This window comes from Blennius ocellaris (genome assembly GCF_963422515.1).
Source record: "Blennius ocellaris genome assembly, chromosome: 12".
Taxonomy (NCBI): Eukaryota; Metazoa; Chordata; class Actinopteri; order Blenniiformes; family Blenniidae; genus Blennius; species Blennius ocellaris.
In genome coordinates this window covers 21,113,345-21,131,783 of record NC_137661.1, presented here as the reverse complement: position 1 = coordinate 21,131,783, position 18,439 = coordinate 21,113,345, and the positions used below count along the sequence as shown (strand labels likewise).

At 42.9% G+C, this 18,439-nt stretch overlaps 2 protein-coding genes across 2 annotated transcripts; both read right to left on the bottom strand.

The window, feature by feature from the left end:
• Nucleotides 1-601: 601 nt before the first annotated feature.
• On the bottom strand, nt 602-7,410 carry LOC308137227 (GTP-binding protein REM 2-like; the record flags this gene model as incomplete). The annotated part of the gene is made up of 5 exons (XM_080505833.1): nt 602-894; nt 2,406-2,583; nt 3,966-4,039; nt 4,172-4,481; nt 7,357-7,410. The coding sequence occupies 5 exons, from the start codon at nt 7,408-7,410 to the stop codon at nt 602-604; spliced, it is 909 nt and encodes a 302-aa protein (XP_080361959.1).
• Nucleotides 7,411-10,254: 2,844 nt separating this feature from the next.
• On the bottom strand, nt 10,255-13,196 carry nrl (neural retina leucine zipper; the record flags this gene model as incomplete). Its single annotated transcript, XM_080506300.1, has 4 exons — nt 10,255-10,434; nt 10,965-11,180; nt 12,215-12,487; nt 12,579-13,196. The coding sequence occupies 4 exons, from the start codon at nt 13,194-13,196 to the stop codon at nt 10,255-10,257; spliced, it is 1,287 nt and encodes a 428-aa protein (XP_080362426.1).
• Nucleotides 13,197-18,439: the final 5,243 nt, after the last annotated feature.

The following is an 18,439-nucleotide window of genomic DNA, read 5'->3' as shown; positions in this document are numbered from 1 at the left end:
CCTGCTGCTTTCTTACTTTTTATGCAGCCGACCATCAAAGAAATGCACATAAAATGAATGATCAGCAAAGTCGAGCTCACTGATAAGTTATGAATTTATGTGCTCACCGTGGTTACACACCGTTGTTTAATTTGATTACTGCTTTCCTCTTCAGTGTCATGGACGAATGGGAACAAACTCATGTATTAACAGAATCCAAAATGCAGCTTTCAAGACTCAAAAAATGCAATTTATTTAGTTTCAAAGCTATAAGGGTGTCAGTTAAGTATCACTACTACAGTTTATTTACACGTTTTCTACAACAGTATCTCTCTTTTATTGTGATTGGTCTTGTGTACAAAATTGTTCTATCATCGTAAAGATAAACATTATCACTAACTTTTGTTCTTCCTGTTTTCCTCTGCTGGGTGTGGGTGTTGATCACACACAACATAGTCCTGCACTGTACTCTGGGACCTTCACACCGCCTCTGTTGGTCACATCCTCTCCTGCCAACTAATTGCTGTATCACCTCCTCCTCCTTCCTTTCTTGGTATACTACACCACTTCCAGCTAGCTTTGTAAACAATCTAACCATCAAACACCTCCTCGTGGCACAGGATCACAGTGCCCCCAAGTCATGGCACGAGCGGGACTTCTGCCTCAGGAACTTCCCCACCTCACGCTCTCGGGGGTGACGAGGCATCAGGTTGGACAGGAAACGTTTGGCACGAGACGTGATGCTTTCACGTTGGCCTCCGCCACTCATGTCCTCTGCGCTGGTCCCCGGCGGCCATGGGGGAAGACCCCTGGCTAGTCGCACCGCACACTCCAGGAGCTCCGGGGTGCGGTGGTCCAGGGAGGCAGAGATCTCCAGGTACAGACAGTTATAGAGGGCGGCGCTGGACATGGCTTCTGTGGAAGGAAAGGGACAAGATTGATTGGTGAATAAAAGGAAAAAGTGTTGCGTGTAGCAGCTACCAATTGATATAAAGACATCTATGCTCAGGTGGATGTTTATTGGACAGGAGTATAGGGTCTCCAATGATCCATTGACCTACTGAGACAGGTTGCTATGATGATAATTACTAGTCAAAAGTGGAAAATGGAGGAATAGAAAGCAAAGGCCAGGTTAGGTTTCAGACGAGCAAAAGTAACTCGAAAACAGACTCATGAGAAAAAAGAAATAAGTTGCACCGATAATATTGCGTCTCCATTCAGGGCAAAAACTGCTGCTGGAGATCCAGATATAATTTAAGACGTGAAATAGGTATTAAAAAAGTAGATGTGACAGGTTTGAGACAAATAGTTTCTGCTTCACATACAAAATATCACACCTCAAATTGAATGTGACTTTTGTTCGGGGCATTACTGACTCTGATCTGATATTAGAAAAATGTAAGCCACTGACTGAAATAGACACTAATGGGAGAGAAACAACCATTTCTATAGTGTGAATCCTGATTTGTGTCATAACGTTTTTTATTTAGCTGTTTTCTTTTACAAATTGCTCTGTAGATTTGGCATGTTTTCACACTGGATTCCCTCCCACTGCAGGACACAAATACAGCAATCAGCTCGTCTAAGAAAACGTTTACATCAGAGAGGTGTGCCCACTTGCTTTTTCATTTTAAAGTAACGAGGCTCGTGCTACGGAAAAATATCTGTCACATGCTGCTGCGATATCTCCTGAATCTTAAAGGCAAATCATCTAACAAGAGCTCGTCCTGCCTTGTGATTCCACTGCAGTGAGTCACTCCACCTCCAGGTCTCTCCTCACTCCAAGTAGTGGATAAAAAGACAGCAAGTATTTTGTGAAGCAAACGAAAACCTTCTCTTGTTTCACACTACCTTTTGTTGATTGTAAAGGATCTCCTTGATGGAACTGCTGTGATTATTTTTGATGTGGTATTTCTGTGTGTCTGTAATTTTCTCACTGCTTTCGATTTGGAAGGGCTCAGTTGGAAAACAATGATGTTTTGTTCTCACATGCACTGATCGTCATTTGTAGGTAGTGGTTGCTGTTTGCTTTGTGCTGACAGCACACCCACACAGTCCCGATGAAGCTGATAGTCTGAGATTTTTGCATGCTAAACATTTGATTATTGACATCTGATGATAGGCGCTGAGGAGGAATGCTTTTAATGTGGAGGTGTCAAATTATGGACTTTGTCACAATACTAAGACGCAAAGCTCGTGTACTGCTGAATGGTGTCCTGCTTTAACTGTAACTGCGCCTCCCCCTCCAACTCCCACACTGCAAAGAAGCATGACATTTACGTTAGTGTTTACTGACAGAGAGAAGCTGAAAATGTCAACTCCAGCTGTGCAGCTGAAAGAAACGGCAGGACAAAACCATGAAAGAGGTAAAAGGAGGGCCAAAGGGGGAAATACCACGAGGATGAGAATGTGGACGTTCCACTCACCCTGATAGTTGACCTCACGTGTGCGCACCAGGTCACTCTTATTGCCAACCAAGATGATGGGGGTCTGGGGCTGATTCTCTCTCAGGAGTAGCCGGAGCTGAGCGGTACGGTGAAAGCTGCGGCGGTCGGTTACAGAAAACACCAGGACGCACACCTCACACTGCAGAGCTGACAGGTCCTGAGAGGAAGACGCAGGAAAATCCACATGTCGTTGCACACGCACGCTACTGACAAGTAGTTACCTCTAATTAGAGACACAGGTATTTTATGTCAGTGTTTATAGTGTAGCCAGAAATGTCGAGGAATGATTGAATGCAAATTTCCTCTTTAGTGAAAATCCCAAAGTTCGGATAACGCCGACGCGGCTGTACGTCTCTTTTTGACACACACATACACTCATTTTCACACAAACCTCCAAAAATAGCATACTCTTGAGTAAATGCTTTGCAGAAAATATGTTAAACGTCACCGTGTTTTTACTTTTAGTGCTCTCCAAGGTCTACTAACTCTTCATTTGGGTTTTAGTCAGTGCACATTCGACGACCGACATTGTCGACATACTGCCAGTTATATAAGTATATTTCAGATGAAGTAAAGAATACAGTGTCTGTCACATTAGATATATCTGGAGGTGTAACACGAAAACCCCACAGCAAATAAGACAGATTGTATCACCGGGTTGTGTGTGCTACCTCAGTGTCTTTTTCACACATTCACCTAAATCAGAAATAATATTGGTGTCAGCCAGCACATCCGTATTGTGGGTGACTCTCTCTCTCTCTCTTTCTGTCTCTCTCATCAACTAACAGATGCCCCTGAACCGTACTCGAGGGAATCGAGGAAAAAAGTGTGCAAAACAACCTGATAATGAGCTTTCCTCGCTTGCACAGACGCAGATGCAGCAGATTTATTGCCCTCCTTTCGTCACAGCCTTTTCTCTTGAGCTTGGCGTCAGTTCTTGCTATAGTGCTATAAACAATGTCAAAGAAGATGCTCCAAATAAAGAATATGGGAAGATCACGTGTTTTACAGTGCCACAAGCACCTGCTCGCTTATTGTAGTTCCTCTGATGCTACTGCTTGTTTACTCTATGTATACTTTGTCTATAATTTGCCAAATGCATTATTGTTTTTTAAGATGATTTTTTATTCTATATGCTAGTGTCCAGTTGTATCAGTGACCTTGAAGACATGAAATAATCCAGAAAAGCTCAAGTTCAAACATGAGTGGAGGGGTGCATGATTTCTTGACACACTCACTGGGATATCTCGTAACACATCCAAGCCCCAACTTTGCAGCATAAAAAGTTTTTTTTAAAGCATAAAAATCTATTGAAGCTCAGAGGTTCAAAAACCCACAAAAAGTGCATTTCTAGTGTTTTATCGAAACACACTCAGCAGCCACAGTGAAAAGTGTGCGTGTGTGTGTGTGTGTGTGTGTGTGGGGGGGGGGGGGTAAAGCAGCTGAGCACACGGTATGCAGCTGCAGTGAGAACTCAGTGGCCTAATGAGGGAGCAGGGAGCAGGGAGGGAGGGAACAATGAAGTGTTGTTTGGCTCACCTGTCTCCAGTTGTCATAGATAATGATGGTGCTCTCCTCATCGTCCACGGTGACTGTGCGCACGTAACCCTCCCCTAAGGACAAGGAGAGCAGCAGTTAAGGTCTCATGTGGGTGATGGGTGCTGTGATTTATTTACTCGCTAACTGTGAAATAGCCCTGCAGCCTGCCTCTCCACTGCATTATATCACTTTACTGTCAATCGCACCATCAGAATCCACAGACGCCGTCCTGTCCATGTCCCCGGCGAGGGCAATGGCCAGAGATGACTTCCCGACGCCATTCTGCCCCAGCAGGGCGATCCTTAAAGGCCCATCGGTCCTGCCCTCCATGGTCACGGTCACAATGTCCTCCAGGCCCGGGCCGAAGCTGATCGGGGAGGTGGAAGGTCCTGCGCCACCTGATGTCCAGTCACACTCATCGTGGACGGCTTCTTCTCGCCTCAGCTGGTGCTTAATTGGCAAAGGAGTGCTTCCTCTGCGAACGGTCGGGGTGCTGGACAGAGTCATGGTGTCACACTGGAGAAAACACCAGAAGGCGGCCTCGTCATTATGTCACATTGAAAACCGCACTGTTCTCACATAAGGTGTTTTTCATGTACCAAACACGCAGATGTGCAAATGTGATTGGCATCATATGTGTGCATGTGTGAAGTTGAATTGAAATAGCAGGAACAGACAGAAAGATTAAAAAAAATCAAAATAAAAAAAATTCTAGTTTTCAATTACCAACTCTGAGTAAGTGAAACCAAAATAAGTGTAATTACCTTTATCATCTATTTTTTTTTTTTTTTTTTTACCATGGAGATGTGTTGTATATACCTCATGTCACTGTCTTTGCAAAGCTGGACAGAATGCATGATCACATGTAGAAATACAAATTTGTCATTTTAACTTTGGTTAAACCAGTGCTTCTCAAATGGTGGGGCGAGCCCCCCTGGGGGGACATGGTGGGGTGTTAGGGGGGGCGTGAGGCGGGCGCGACTTTCAGGATGAGTGTCTTTATTCATGCTTGAACGATAAAAAAAGGGCCTCCAGCTCATTTTATTAATTTATTTTGATAATCAGGCGATTGTATGCAGAATGCTGGTGCCAGCAACTCATACAGTGGTTTATACAGATAAATAAATAAATATTATCAGGTTCTCAATGGTTGTACAATTCAGGGGGGGGGGGCCCTGAAAAAAATTCTGTCCTCTCGGGGGGGCATGACAGAAAATAATTGAGAACCACTGGGTTAAACTATGGCGAATCTCCAGATTAGCCAATAAATGGTACTGGTGATTTGATTTGTGTTAACCACGTTTCAATGGGTCATGCATTCATTGGTTTACCAGACACTAACCAGTAAAGTCAAAAATGATAATATGGCTGACTTTAATGTACATTTCTTATCACCACTGTCAGTTTACTTGGCATACATCTAGCAGACAGTATAATCTGTTTCAGGCTGGCAGTAGCCTTTAAAAAACCCCAAAACAAGCCCTTTCCAAACAAATAGTCCATCAAGTCACAATTCAAAGACTGATGATTAAAAAACAAGTCATCCACCACGACCATAGAACACTGGTACTCAGCTGACAGTGACAATATAAAAACCTTCTTGTTTCTTGATGTTAAACACTTTGAAGTTACCTTGTTGCTAAAATGTGCTTTAAAAATGGAAGTTCCTTCAGTCTTACATATCAGTTTTTACAGTAACTCTCTTTAAAGCTTTGGTTCTGTACAAACATCACACCGTCTTTGTATGGCAAGTATCTTGATTACTTGATAAATGGTTAAATTGATTTTTGTTGAAGAGTGTTTGATGATGGACCTCGCTGTAGCGCAGTGGTTGACACTTTTGCCTCACAGTGTCAATGTTTATCCCCCACGGTACAAAAACATGTATGTGAGGTTAATTGGAGCCACCGGTTGGGCCATAGGTGTGTATGTGTGTGTTGTCTCTTTGTGTTTGCCCGGTGATGGACTGGTGACCTGTCCAGGTTGGACCCTGCTTTCACCATTGTCACCTATTGGCTCCCAGTCGGAAAAAACAGTATAAAATCTGAAACGATTGGTACTTGATATACTTTGGCTTCCACATAAAAGCAAATAATGGAACATGTCCTCCTCAATCCACCTGAATAAAAAAAACCGCTGCTGCAACAAATGGATTTCATTATTTGTTTTCACATAAAGGCTTGAGAGATGCCTTCACTTGAACAGTAACAGTTTAAAAATATTTATTTGTGCAGTATTCAAACAACAGATAAACATACAAAAAAACTAACAAAAAGGAAACAGTGGTGATCTCTGAGGGTTTGAGCACTGTTAAATTCTCAGTTGAGTGTGAGACTCACGCTTTTGGCTCTAAACTCACACTCTCACACCACACGTCTCTTCTCTCAAGGAAATCTGCAGTTTTTCACCAAAACCTCTTGTTATACACACTCATAGTTGATTTATCCACCACCAACAATCCCGAAACGATGATAACTTGTATGCACATATTGAAGCTTTTATTGTTTTTGCCTACAGCAGTCACATCTATCACACTTACAGTTTGATACCAGGCCCTGGTTTCTAACTTTTAATTTGTTGTTGTTTCGCATGTTACACTACTTATACATATAAACTATATAGTTTACATATATACTTATAAACTGTTCCAAAAGACACTTTTGTGAAAAAAATCTAGTTTGTTCTATCTGCTATTTAAAAGCTATTTAGCTTGCTCGATGTCCCCTCCTTCTTCATTCAATTCCCTCCTCCTCCTCTTTTTCAGCGATAGCATTATCCATCAGCAAACAGCTGACTGTGATAGGGGTGATAATTAATACATTGCGTGATCGCTCCATGTGTATACATCTGCAAAAACAATAAAGATTCCACCCTAAGCTGGAAGGTCTGGTAGGTATTCATGGAAGCACAATCAGACAGCTGAATTTTTAATGAAGTCATTCTTAGCAGCCAATACAAACAGTGTGTTTCTAAACCTGCCCCAAGCCTTTGTTCATATTAACAAACATCCAGAGCTTCTCTGCAGACAGTTAAAATAAATACAGGGATGAGAGTGAAAGCAAACGGTGAAGCACCATGAAAACTCAAAACCAATTAACTGAAAGATGCTTTACAATTGTGAGGTCTGGAAACAGCCTGGAACTCTGCTCGACGAGTTTAAAAAGAAATAATGTGCCCAGCTTGCAATACAGAAACGCTCCTATACCTATCCCGCTAAAAACTTCAGTTGTGGACGTAAGAAAGAGACTACGAGTCTATTTATTTTGTAGTGCGGGACACAACCGCCTTCCTGCGATATTACGCACACATACGCGCGCACACGCACACGCACACTCGCGCGTAGATGTACCTGGAGGTGCTGTTCGTGCTCGTGCCGCTCCGTGCGTCCTACCTTGGCCGCATTCTCCTCGTTGTTGAGCCTGTCTTCGGGCACATCTGTCGGCATCTGCAAACTGAAATCAACCGATCGGAACATAAGTAAAAGAAATGAATAAATAAATGAATGAATGAATAAACAAATAAATAAAAGACAGAAAACACCAGCAGCAAAACTACCCTTTACACCCCCCCTCAGTCCGGAACCACTCACTTTACGAGCCCCTTGTCTTTTCCCCCCCTGCAGCCCAGTGTGGTCTCTCACCTGTCAGGTGGCTCGCGGCAACTACAAAGTAAGCTCTCTATCTTCCCTCCCACTCGCGCTCCTCTCTCTCTCTCTCTCTCTCTCTCTCTCTCTCTCTCTCTCTCTCTCTCGCTCTCTCTCTCTCTCTCTCTCTCTCACTCCGTCTCCTCAGATGAGGGCCCAGCTCCAGGTCTGCAGGCAGCAGCTCCGTCATTCATCACAGCTTCTCCAAACTGCCGCGTGAGTCACTGACTTGACGCATAATAAACGCTGATCTCGTGCTCGGGGCTCGTTCTTGCCGAGGGGAGCCGGAGCTGGCAGCCCGGGGATGCGGGACTCCAATGAGTGTGCAGCGGGTGGCACATGCAGCTCGGTGGGCACAGCTTGAGTGGAGATGCAGAGGCGGTGGTGGTGGAGAAGATGCTCGGTGACACGAAGCTCTTGTTGACCCCTGGAAGGAGGTAGTTGCACGCGTTGGTCGGCAGGGGGCACTGCAAACCCAGTGTTCGCCTAACTAATTGGACTCGTATGTGTAAAGCGCTCCATCCATGGGGGGGTTATACTATAGTATATACCTTATGTTTAAAATGAGCCACTGGAGTATACACGGTGTGGAATAGAGGTGTGAGAGTCTCCCTCCTGGTTCACTCAGTCTATCAGTCTGTCGTCTCGTTTTGATTACACGCCTCTTTGTTGAAGACACCCGTTATCATTTTCTTCCATTAAATCAAGTCTTTTCCAATCCATGTGGCAAGGAGCGTATTTATACGTGTTTTCTGTCAGAATGTGAGTGTGGCCATGACCAGTGGTGCGTCCCTCCCACACAAAGCCACAATAGACTCCGGCAGTGAGCAGCCAGGGCGCTATTATAGCCCTAATCCCGGTCCTATTATACAGGCCAGAGAGAGAGAGCGAGAGACAGAGAGAGGGAGGTAGAGCTGAAGATGAGGTCATCCCAAACAGCACACACCCAGGGTCACTGCCTCGCAATAGAGCGACAGAGATAAAATAGAGGGAGGGACGGAGGGAGTGAGCAGGACATGGGCCTGCAGGAGGCTGAAAGAGCAGAGATGTTCAGATAAGTGAACAGAGGAGAGGAGGTTAAAACCTGTGCGTTAAAAGCTCCACGAAAAAACATGCCGACACATGACATGGATGGTAAAATACTTGGTTTATTTCATATGCTTATGAAACCACACTACAACAGGAGCAGGGAGCCATAACGATGGCCATAATTGTTTTTTTCTTCTTCTTTTGTAATAGTGTTAATTCTAATCAAATTGGAATAAAATAATAAACTGTAGGAAAGTAAAAATACACGCTAGTGAATAAAACCAGTAAAATAATTATGATCAGTACATAAATAAACAATAAATACTGAATAAATAAGTGAATAAATAAAGAAACATTTTTTTTACCCTATATACCCAAACAAAATAAATAGCTTGAATGAATAATCCCTGGCAAATGTTTCATTGGACAGGTAAGAGTGTCTCAATGAAAAAAGGTTGTTTTTTTGCATTTTTTTTAAAAATCCCTGCATCATTAATTTTCTGTTGCATTATTCTTTCACAGCACCCGAGTCCACAGTGACCAGCTCTGTGGTGCCGCATATTGCATACATACTATGATTGTCCGTGTTAGACAGAGGTGCTTAATCTACCCACAAAGTAACATCCCTAGTCTGGAGAACCACACAAATCATGCCAAACTTTTTTTGGTTTCCTATGTGCGCTGTGACTTCTTTTTTTTTGGTGCCTCTCTAACTTTTAGTTAAGCACACTACCAGCCCCACATGTCCGTATTTTTAAAAACAACATCTTTGAGAGCAAACAGCAAGTGTATCCCATCTCTGATAATGGCTGAATGTTGACGCTTTTCTAACGAGCAAAAAAAAAAAAAAAAATTGTTTTCTTTGCTAAAACACCAGAGCAATATCCCCCACTATTCATTTAGCACAATCACTGGAAGATTCCCACTTAAGGTATCCTTGTACATTCTTTTATCTATGATTATTACAAAGAATCACAAGTCTTGGTGAGCTTAAACACTTTGGTAGGCAACTGTGAAATATTAGCTGGCAAATACTTGACTGCATGCCATGGATTTTTTTTTTCTTTTTATCCAAGCCCACTCCACATCCAGCACCACTGCACTACTCAGACCTCTGCAGCTTTAGCAGCGTATTATTAAAAAAAACAACACATCTACAAAGAGCCTCAATCACTCATTTGGAGAGCACATATTGCATATCTCTAATATTGCATAGACAACATGCTAAGACTAGTTTCGTTGCAAGATCAAAGCATTTCTGATGTGTTTCCATAGTTGTGTTTATCCACCGATGCACCAACACCACAAGCAGAAGACCTCAGGAAGCTGTCCGCCAGTTTTTGTGCAACTATCATTCACAGTAAAATAAATCGGAGTCCATGAAGCGGCCGAGGCCTGAGTCTAACCCACATGAGTTGATAATCAACTAACCTTTTTGTCATCCAAGGGTGGTTTTCACAGTTGTATAGCCCCCCCCCCCCCAGTCTGCCAATGTCTCTCTTCCACAGTGTCTCTTACTCACATACGCACACACACATGCATGTCCTTGTTTCCTCCCTCCAAGTCTGATTACTCGCCATTGATTAGTTTAACTTCCTCTCCTCAATGAGGTTGAACTCAGAGGAAGTAGTCAGGGGGTGGGGAAGGTGGGTTGGTGGTGCGGGGTGGTGGTGGTGGTGGTGGTGGTGGTGGATCGCTGGCGGCGCTGTGGTTCGTGCTGAGGAGCTTCTCATAGCGAGCCTTGTAGGCGTCTCTCTCCCTGAGCACCCGAGTCAGCTCGCACTGTAGCTGTTCCAACTGAGGAGAGCAGGAAAAACAAGGCAGGATGATGATTTCTTTTTGGCCGGGCTAAGCTGTACTGCACAGATGCTCACTTAGTACTCGTGACACATTCTGTCAGGAATGTAAGCAGATGGAATTTAATGCCGTCACAATGAGAGGTGCAGCAATTTTTGCTGTCCTCGCCTCCTGTAGGTGTTAAAGCGGATGGATGTCACATTTACAATTGTGTTTAGGCAGAAACAAATAGAGGAAACATTATGTTAGTGCTTCTCCCTTTATAGTGTTCCCAAAAAATAAAACTGGGAGTCGTCTAACTTGGACGGTCAAAAAATGCAGTGTTTCTATTACTTGAAGTTGTGAGATGTGGTTTTAGCGCCAATGGTACAAATGGGTTAAGGCTCAGATCGTGGAAGGGTGAGGTCAGACACTTAGATGTGAGGGTTGAGGTTATAGTGCAAGGAGCAAACAATTGCATTACTTCAAGGGAAAAGGTGCCTGAAAGTTAATGGTAGTGTAGTCGTGTATCTGCACGAGCGTGTGCGCACCTGTTGCGTGAGCACATGCTTCTCCGACTCCAGAGCGTGGCGGTGCTGTAGGCGCTTGTAGCGGCAGGACTGGGCATAGCCACGGTTCTTTAGTGTGCGGCGTTTCTGCTTGAGGCGCACCACCTCGTCTTTGCTCACTCCGCGCAGGTGTCGATTCAGCTCGCGCACCGACAGACTCACCAGCTGCTCATCAGAGAAACGCTCGTTCACCCCGCACTGCCGAACAGAAGGCCACACGGAGATGATACACTGATCCTCACCGGTAATTGGCAACTAGACATATGCTGGAAAGGACTGGAGTGTCTACACCCGGAGGCGTGTGAAGATGATTTGTGAAATATTCAGACGTATATGTATATCTGTGGTATGACTGGTGCACATATGATGGTGTGTGTGTGTGTGTGTGTGTGCGCACGCGCGTACATCAGGGGGCACATTTCGGCACCACATGTCCATAATCTGTCGCGTAATCTGACTAAGTGTGTGCGACAGTTATCAGGATTATGCACAGCAATAATAGCAGATATGATAATAAGCTGTGCTCCATATAGAAATCCACCCAGACACCTCGATCAACCAGAACACAGATTACAAAGTTTACTTGAATTACATCAACAACACAAGTGACAAGATTTAACGAGACGCTGCTAAAGTTACAACTGAAAAAAAAAACGTGTTAATGCACTTCTGAACTGCTGTAGGACCTCAAGGAAGGCTTCTTTTTAAATTGATAACTGACAATACAATCATATATTGTAACACCAGTGTTAAAATATGAACAATTTTTTTCATACATGAATGATTTAAAAAAAAGAAGAAGTTTTTTTTACAATTTAAAGGTATATAGATATGTTCATGTGCATAAAGGTATGTCAAAAACGTTTAATTATTCATCTTAATATATTCTTTCAAATGCTAATTCAAGTTAAAGTGTGACCACATTGTTCCTAAGACTTTGCACCCTCAAAGCCCAGACGACCCCCCCACCTTTTTGTTGCCTCATAAAGAGCAACATGTTGATACTTCAGACTGACACAGACATTAATAACCATGTTCTAATGTCCTAATCCTAATCCTTCACTGCACGATCCCTCTCTCCTTCCATCCAGCCCTCTAAAGCCACAAGTGTCTTTGTCTTCTCACTCCATTTCTGTCACATGCTGAAATTCTTCCACAGGTTATTGATTAACGTTTCCTATCATCATCAGTGTAAATGAGCCTGTCTCGTCTAATCCGGGGTCGACACGTACCTGATTGACCTGGTGATGGTGATGATGGCTGCCATGCATGGGGTGATGCTGATGATGGTGATGCTGGTGGTGATGTAAGCGTGCCTGGGGGCTGAGGGGTTGTGGATATGGAGCCGAGCCCGGGGTGGCGTTGGCAAGCGAGTTCGGGCCCGACGACAGGAAAACGAGCGGCCGGTGGCACATGTCGGCTGCCTTGCTGCAGGAGATGTCGCCGCCGCTGTCGCTGCTGGAGTCTCCCAGGTTGCTGCTTGAACTTTGAGAGAGACCCGGGAACTGAAAAGCGGAGGAGAGCAAAGTTCTCACGTGATCTGAAGAGGAAGAGGAAGCACCACCTAAAGCGAGAGAATACACGAGGACGGTTTACCTGTGAGCTGACGGCCGCAGCTGCCGAGTTCAGCAAAGCCTCCACGGCATCCTCGCAGCCCAGAAAACTGTTTACCGACCCCCTCTCTCTGTCGCCCCGCTCCGGCACTCCCCCCAGGGCTCCGAGCAAAGTTGCGGGCCCCGTCACCTCCCCTCCGAACTGCTGCTGCAGCGCCGCCAGCCAGATCAGGTCCTCCAAAGAGGCTGGGGTGGGACCCTGAGGGCCGCCATGAGCTGGGCTGCTCCCGGCATTCCCCTGGGAGCCTGAACTGATGCCGGAGGTGAAGCTGTTGGATATGGAGAGGGGAAAGGAGATGGAGGAGGACGACGAGGAGAGCGAAGACGACCCCGAAGGTGGCGGATGGGCGTCGCTGAGCGTTGGCGAAGGCGGGAGGGAGTTGTAAGGGCTGGAGCTCAGACTGGAGTCCTGTGGCGGGTGGCCGGTGTATGGGGAGCTGGAGGGGTCGTTGGGCAGGCCAGATTTGGGATATGCACACGGAGGAGGAAGTGGAGGGGTGTCAGATTTCACCTCGAACTTCAGGAGGTCAAAGTCGTTGAGATACTCCATGGCAAGAGGGCTTGGTGGAAGCGACGGCATGGGGAGAGACGGGGAGGACATCGTGCCTGTGGAGCTATGACGGGGTTTTATCCGTGTGTCAGGATTGAAGGAAGGTCCACTCGTCTGCCACAGTGCGTCTCATAGACAGCAGCCGCAGTGATTTCAGGAAGTCTACTGGCTGGCGTTTTTCCTCCCAGTGCGAGTCTTTGTCTCTGTTTAATTGTCCTAGACAAAGAAAAACAATTATAGAAAGTTGAGAAACAGAGATAAATGGGAGAGAATTTTAAATCCATCAGGTTATAAATACTTTCTTTTGTCCAGAGATTCAACAAGAGTTTGTCTTCATCCACTCAATCTTCTCGTAATGCAAAACAGGTTAGTGTGAGAGATTAATGCCATGTTCATATAGATTTAAGCCACTAGCTTCAAGCAGTAATAACAAATGAGCTTCAGAGGTATGGTATGTAGTCTCTTACCTACTTCTTATGAATCTTAAATGGTTTTCAGACTTTAGGCCATTTGATCATACTGACTATCTTAACAATGTTCAGTTTAATTATTATTATTATTTTTTTAAATACAAGCCCAGCAGCTGTTGGGTAAATTCAACATTCTTCAAACTACACTAGATTTGTTTCAATACTATTTATTTATCTAATTTAATTTAAATAATTAAAAATGTCTGAATTTTATTTTTTATTTGTAAAAAAAAACACTATTTAAAGCTTATAACCCTGTTAATAGCCATCACTGGAGGCTTTTAGCTCTTTTGTAGTACTCATAGTTCTGGTCTGTATGTCTGAAGATCTTTTTCCTGTTGTGTGTGTGTGTGTGTGTGTCACGTTAAGACTAATCTATTGAACATCCCCCATGCCCACCGTCTTAATACACACATGTATGGCACTATAAATAGATGCACATACACGTGCATGTACTGTCACATGCTATTGTTTGCAGAGTTGATTGACAAACCAGAACTTTCGACTTACAATATCACAATATAAAACTTTGTTTGTGCATATTCAGCAAACGTGTCTTTCATCACTGCAATCAGCAAGTGACATATTGTGATCTTTACAAGGGTTCTTTCTACAACTGTGCCTCTATCAAACCACTAACGTGAAAAGTGTGCCTCTTTGTAGGTTTAAAAAAAGTTCGTCACAGGCCCTGAAGGCTTTTCTTACTTTCAGATTTTGCATCATGTGCATCTGTGATGAAATAATTACATCTTATATACTTTAATAGACCACAACATTTTCAGAAATGTCTGCTCACTGAACTCAAGCCTGAGCGAAGCAGCATAATTCAGAAGAATTAATCATTTTTGACAGAAAGATCCACAAGTCTCTCAGACCAAATCCAATTACCATCAGGTTCAGACTTTAATCTCAAGGCAGAGACATTCCAAAACACATTGACACACATTTATATCAGACTCAAAATGTAAGTTTTGGAAGGATGTGATAGTGAAGATAGAAGTTACATATAACATGAGAAAACATTTCCATTTTGAGTACTTCGTAGTCGGATTCAAGATCAAAAACAAGAATAATTAAAATCTGCACAAAGACGTACTTCCAAACAAAGTCAAGGAGATCTTATAGGTCACACTTCACTGACAAACATGAATCTGAGAGGTCAAATCAATGAAACACAGCTGAACAGGCTGAAGTGGCCAGGGACTCCACAGTATTAAAGGAAAAGTTCAGGGATCTCAGTGTAAACCACATGGTTAATCACATCAAATGAAGCTGTAGAGGAGCAAAGCTATTTCTTTTAACTGTAATTACAGACCTTCAAATATAATAGTTATTATTATTAAAATGAATACCTAATTAAAGATCCACCTTCGACTACAGCCTGTGTGACACAGCTCATTAGTTATGTCCCCCCGTGGCTCAAAATGGATTGTAAAAGAAAGCAAACAGTGACGGCGCTCCATGGAGGCCTCAGTCTGGCGGTGGACCAGAGTCAGGGCACAAACACACGCATGAGAGGAAAAAAAAATAGAATGAAAGGCGGAGAAAGAGATAAAGGCCTAAAACACAAGAGACAGTCAAACAGGCAAAGTTGAATGAAATGACCTTACCGTCTGTCATAGAGATGATGAAGGATGGTTACGAGCTCTTCTCAACATCCCACTAGACACACATACGCACACAGAAATAATTGACTGACTGACTGGGTGACTGACACTTTTGGAAAGAGACACAGAGGAAACACAGAGTGTGTATACGCGTGGTGTGTGTGTGTGAGTGTGTATGTGTGAGCATGTGAGTGGGGATAGCACTCTGTCAACGAGTGCCACTGCCCCCTTTCTTTCTTTCCCCTCTGCTGCAAATCCCTGTTAGCAACAATCCTCTCTCTCTCTCTCTCTCTCTCTCTGTCTCTCTCTCTCTCTCTCTCTCTCTCTCTCGCTCTCCTGAGACAGAGTTAAGCATCTTTGCACTCTTTCAATTCTCACTTCAGTTTCAAGTGAGGAGTAAAAAATGGGAAAAAAATCCATTAATTACTGTGTAGAATTAAGTTTTCACAGTCGTGTTAAAGTGCAAAACTCTGCACTGCCTCACAGTGGACAGTCACAGCTACTCAGAGCCAGTGAGAAGTGATGGTATGAACTCAGACATAGCAAACTCGTGAATGCAGGACAGTTTTCCATGTGTAATACACTACTTTGAAATATTGTTTCCCTAAATTTACACCCTTATTGACCAATGAAGTGTTTGTTGCCTTCTGTTCCATGTCCCCAAAATAAACTGAGCTTTGAGAACAAGTTGCAGAAAAACTGAAAGCTGAATTAATTTCAGTTAGTGCTTTTAAATCAAAACTTCAGATTCATTATTCATCATCTACTTGTAATTTATTTATCTCTTTATTTTTTGCCATGCCCAGTCTGTAATTTTGGGATTGCTCATCTTGGCCAAGGATCCATTGATAAAGAAGTCTTTATACTTGTTTTTTTTTGTTAAACTTTTTTTTTTTTTGGATATATAAAGGTCAATGATGATTAAAAGAGAAATCATTTCTGATCTCTATTATTTTCTAGATTATTTCATCCACTAAATGTCAGAAGTTATTTATGTTATAAACACTCAATCTTCTTCATTAGCATTAGTGTGGCTTTCTTCATCAGCTTGTGTCTGGGCTAATGTTGTGCACTCAGTGGAGCTTGGATTGTTTGCAGCAGAAATGTCTGATGTGCTTTCCATCCATTAAAACTTTGCTTCTGAAAGACACAACATTAAGCTGAAGATGCACCTAACTGTTCCGAGATCTATTGAGGCTGGTGAATTAAAGTGTGTTCAAACTGATGGGCAACTTAGTTTGGATGAGAATAAAGCACGGAAAGAAAACCAGAGGATTTTGATCCTGACTCTTATTTTATATATAACTAATTTCAAATCAGATGAGGAGGATTTAAATGGATGAGAGAATTTCTTAGTTAGACAGCATCATGCAACGCTGTGTAATTACTTTATATCTTACCAGAGTTCATTTAGGAATAGATCCACCAGTAACTGGGACTTTGGTTCCTTTGCTTGTTAGCCCCCATCAAATGTCCATGTTCACAAACCTGCGAAATGAGAATACATAACTCGTATTTAGTCTTGTTCAACATACTCTTCCTTTATCATTTACTCCACATACATTAAGCCTTTCCAAGTCAGAAATCAGTATTTTGTGTACAAATGAGATAATTTATGAAAAATTAATCAGGAATATTCTCATAAACCAGCCAGCTGGGTTGAAAAATGTGATCAAGTGACAACACAAAACTTTTTTTGGAACAATATTTGTATAATATAATTACAAAATCTTCACAGAAAATGTTTGCACTCCCCACCAAAAAAATCCCAATTAAACAAAAAAACAAACAACATATTTTGTTTTTTTAACCAGAGGCTAAATTATCATTATCCTAAGCAAGAAAAAAACAACAACCTGTATTGTTCAGTTTGTCAGGAGTGTAGAAATAATTTGACAAATAAATGACATTTTTAATGATATTCTATATTGTGAAAGTTGTATTTTTTTAAAAGTCCTAAATATTAGTTCTGCCTCTAGAAAGAAACAACAAAAATGACCAAAAATAAACAATTCAGAGTGGATCTTGATGGAAAAATGTGTTGCAAAAAATGTATTTACAAGTTGGAAAGTTGGAAAAAATGTTATATCATCAGTGCAATTATATTTATCGTCCCCTTTTAAGATAATAATAATACAAAAATCAATAATATATAAATATCAATTTTCTGCTACTAGACTTCCAGCATTTTATTTACTGACCAGGACATTCCTATTAGTTTCCTATAAACATTTCCAACCCGTGTGTGTGTCCACTATGCCCCGTCTGTCATAGGCTCAAAATCCTCCAATTGTTTTTTTCCCAACCCATTTAAGTCCACCAAGCAGAGAAATGCACAACAAGCGTTTCTCGGTGCTCCTTAAAAGCTAAACTTGTTAATCCGGAGCCTCTCTGTGTCTTAATAGTGTCTCGTTAAGGAATCAGAGAGTTAATAGTGCCTTCACAAATCTGATCTGAGCAGTAAACAAAACCTTCAAGGCATGCAGACATGCTGACTCATGGAAAGAACACAGGACTCAGAAACACAAGTTTGGGTACATGTCACACACACACACACACGCACACGCACACGCACGCAGACACACGTACACACAAAAAGCCTCTTTAACAAGACAGATTAATGTTTTTGCATGAAATCTAAAGCTGCTCTGTAGACTTGGTCAAACAACAAAACATGCAACGACAGTTTTGCCTTTGCTTCTCTGTTTCCTCTGTTCTCTATTTTAACCTCTCTATCTGCCCATCATTTGTGTTTCCGGGGAAAGCTTAGCCGCTAAACCAACAGGGCCTCCCGTGAGGGTGAGAGGACAAAAGAGAGGGAGAGACACAGAGGAACTTACCTCATGCTTCGTGGCAAACACTGTCCTCCTGCATCTGCAGCCCTGCACACAGTTGCCCTGCAGCATCTCGGTGCACCTCACATTCAGGTGGCTCCAATTACAGCCTGCAAAAACCCACTGATCACTGCTGCAGTCTCATCACCAGAGGGGTGTTTAAGCAATCAGCCACTTTGGAGGAGCCGCCACTGTGATTACAATAATGGGTGAAAGTAATAGTAGTGCTTGTATTGATTGTGCGCAGTGTTTCTCCAACAGCTTATTGATCTGTATTGTTGTCGACAGCCTGATTCACTCAAACACATCACGAGCTCCTCTGGCTTATTTCTTGGCTTTTCTTTGGTGGCAAGTGTTTCTGACCACTGGTGACCAATCAAGAT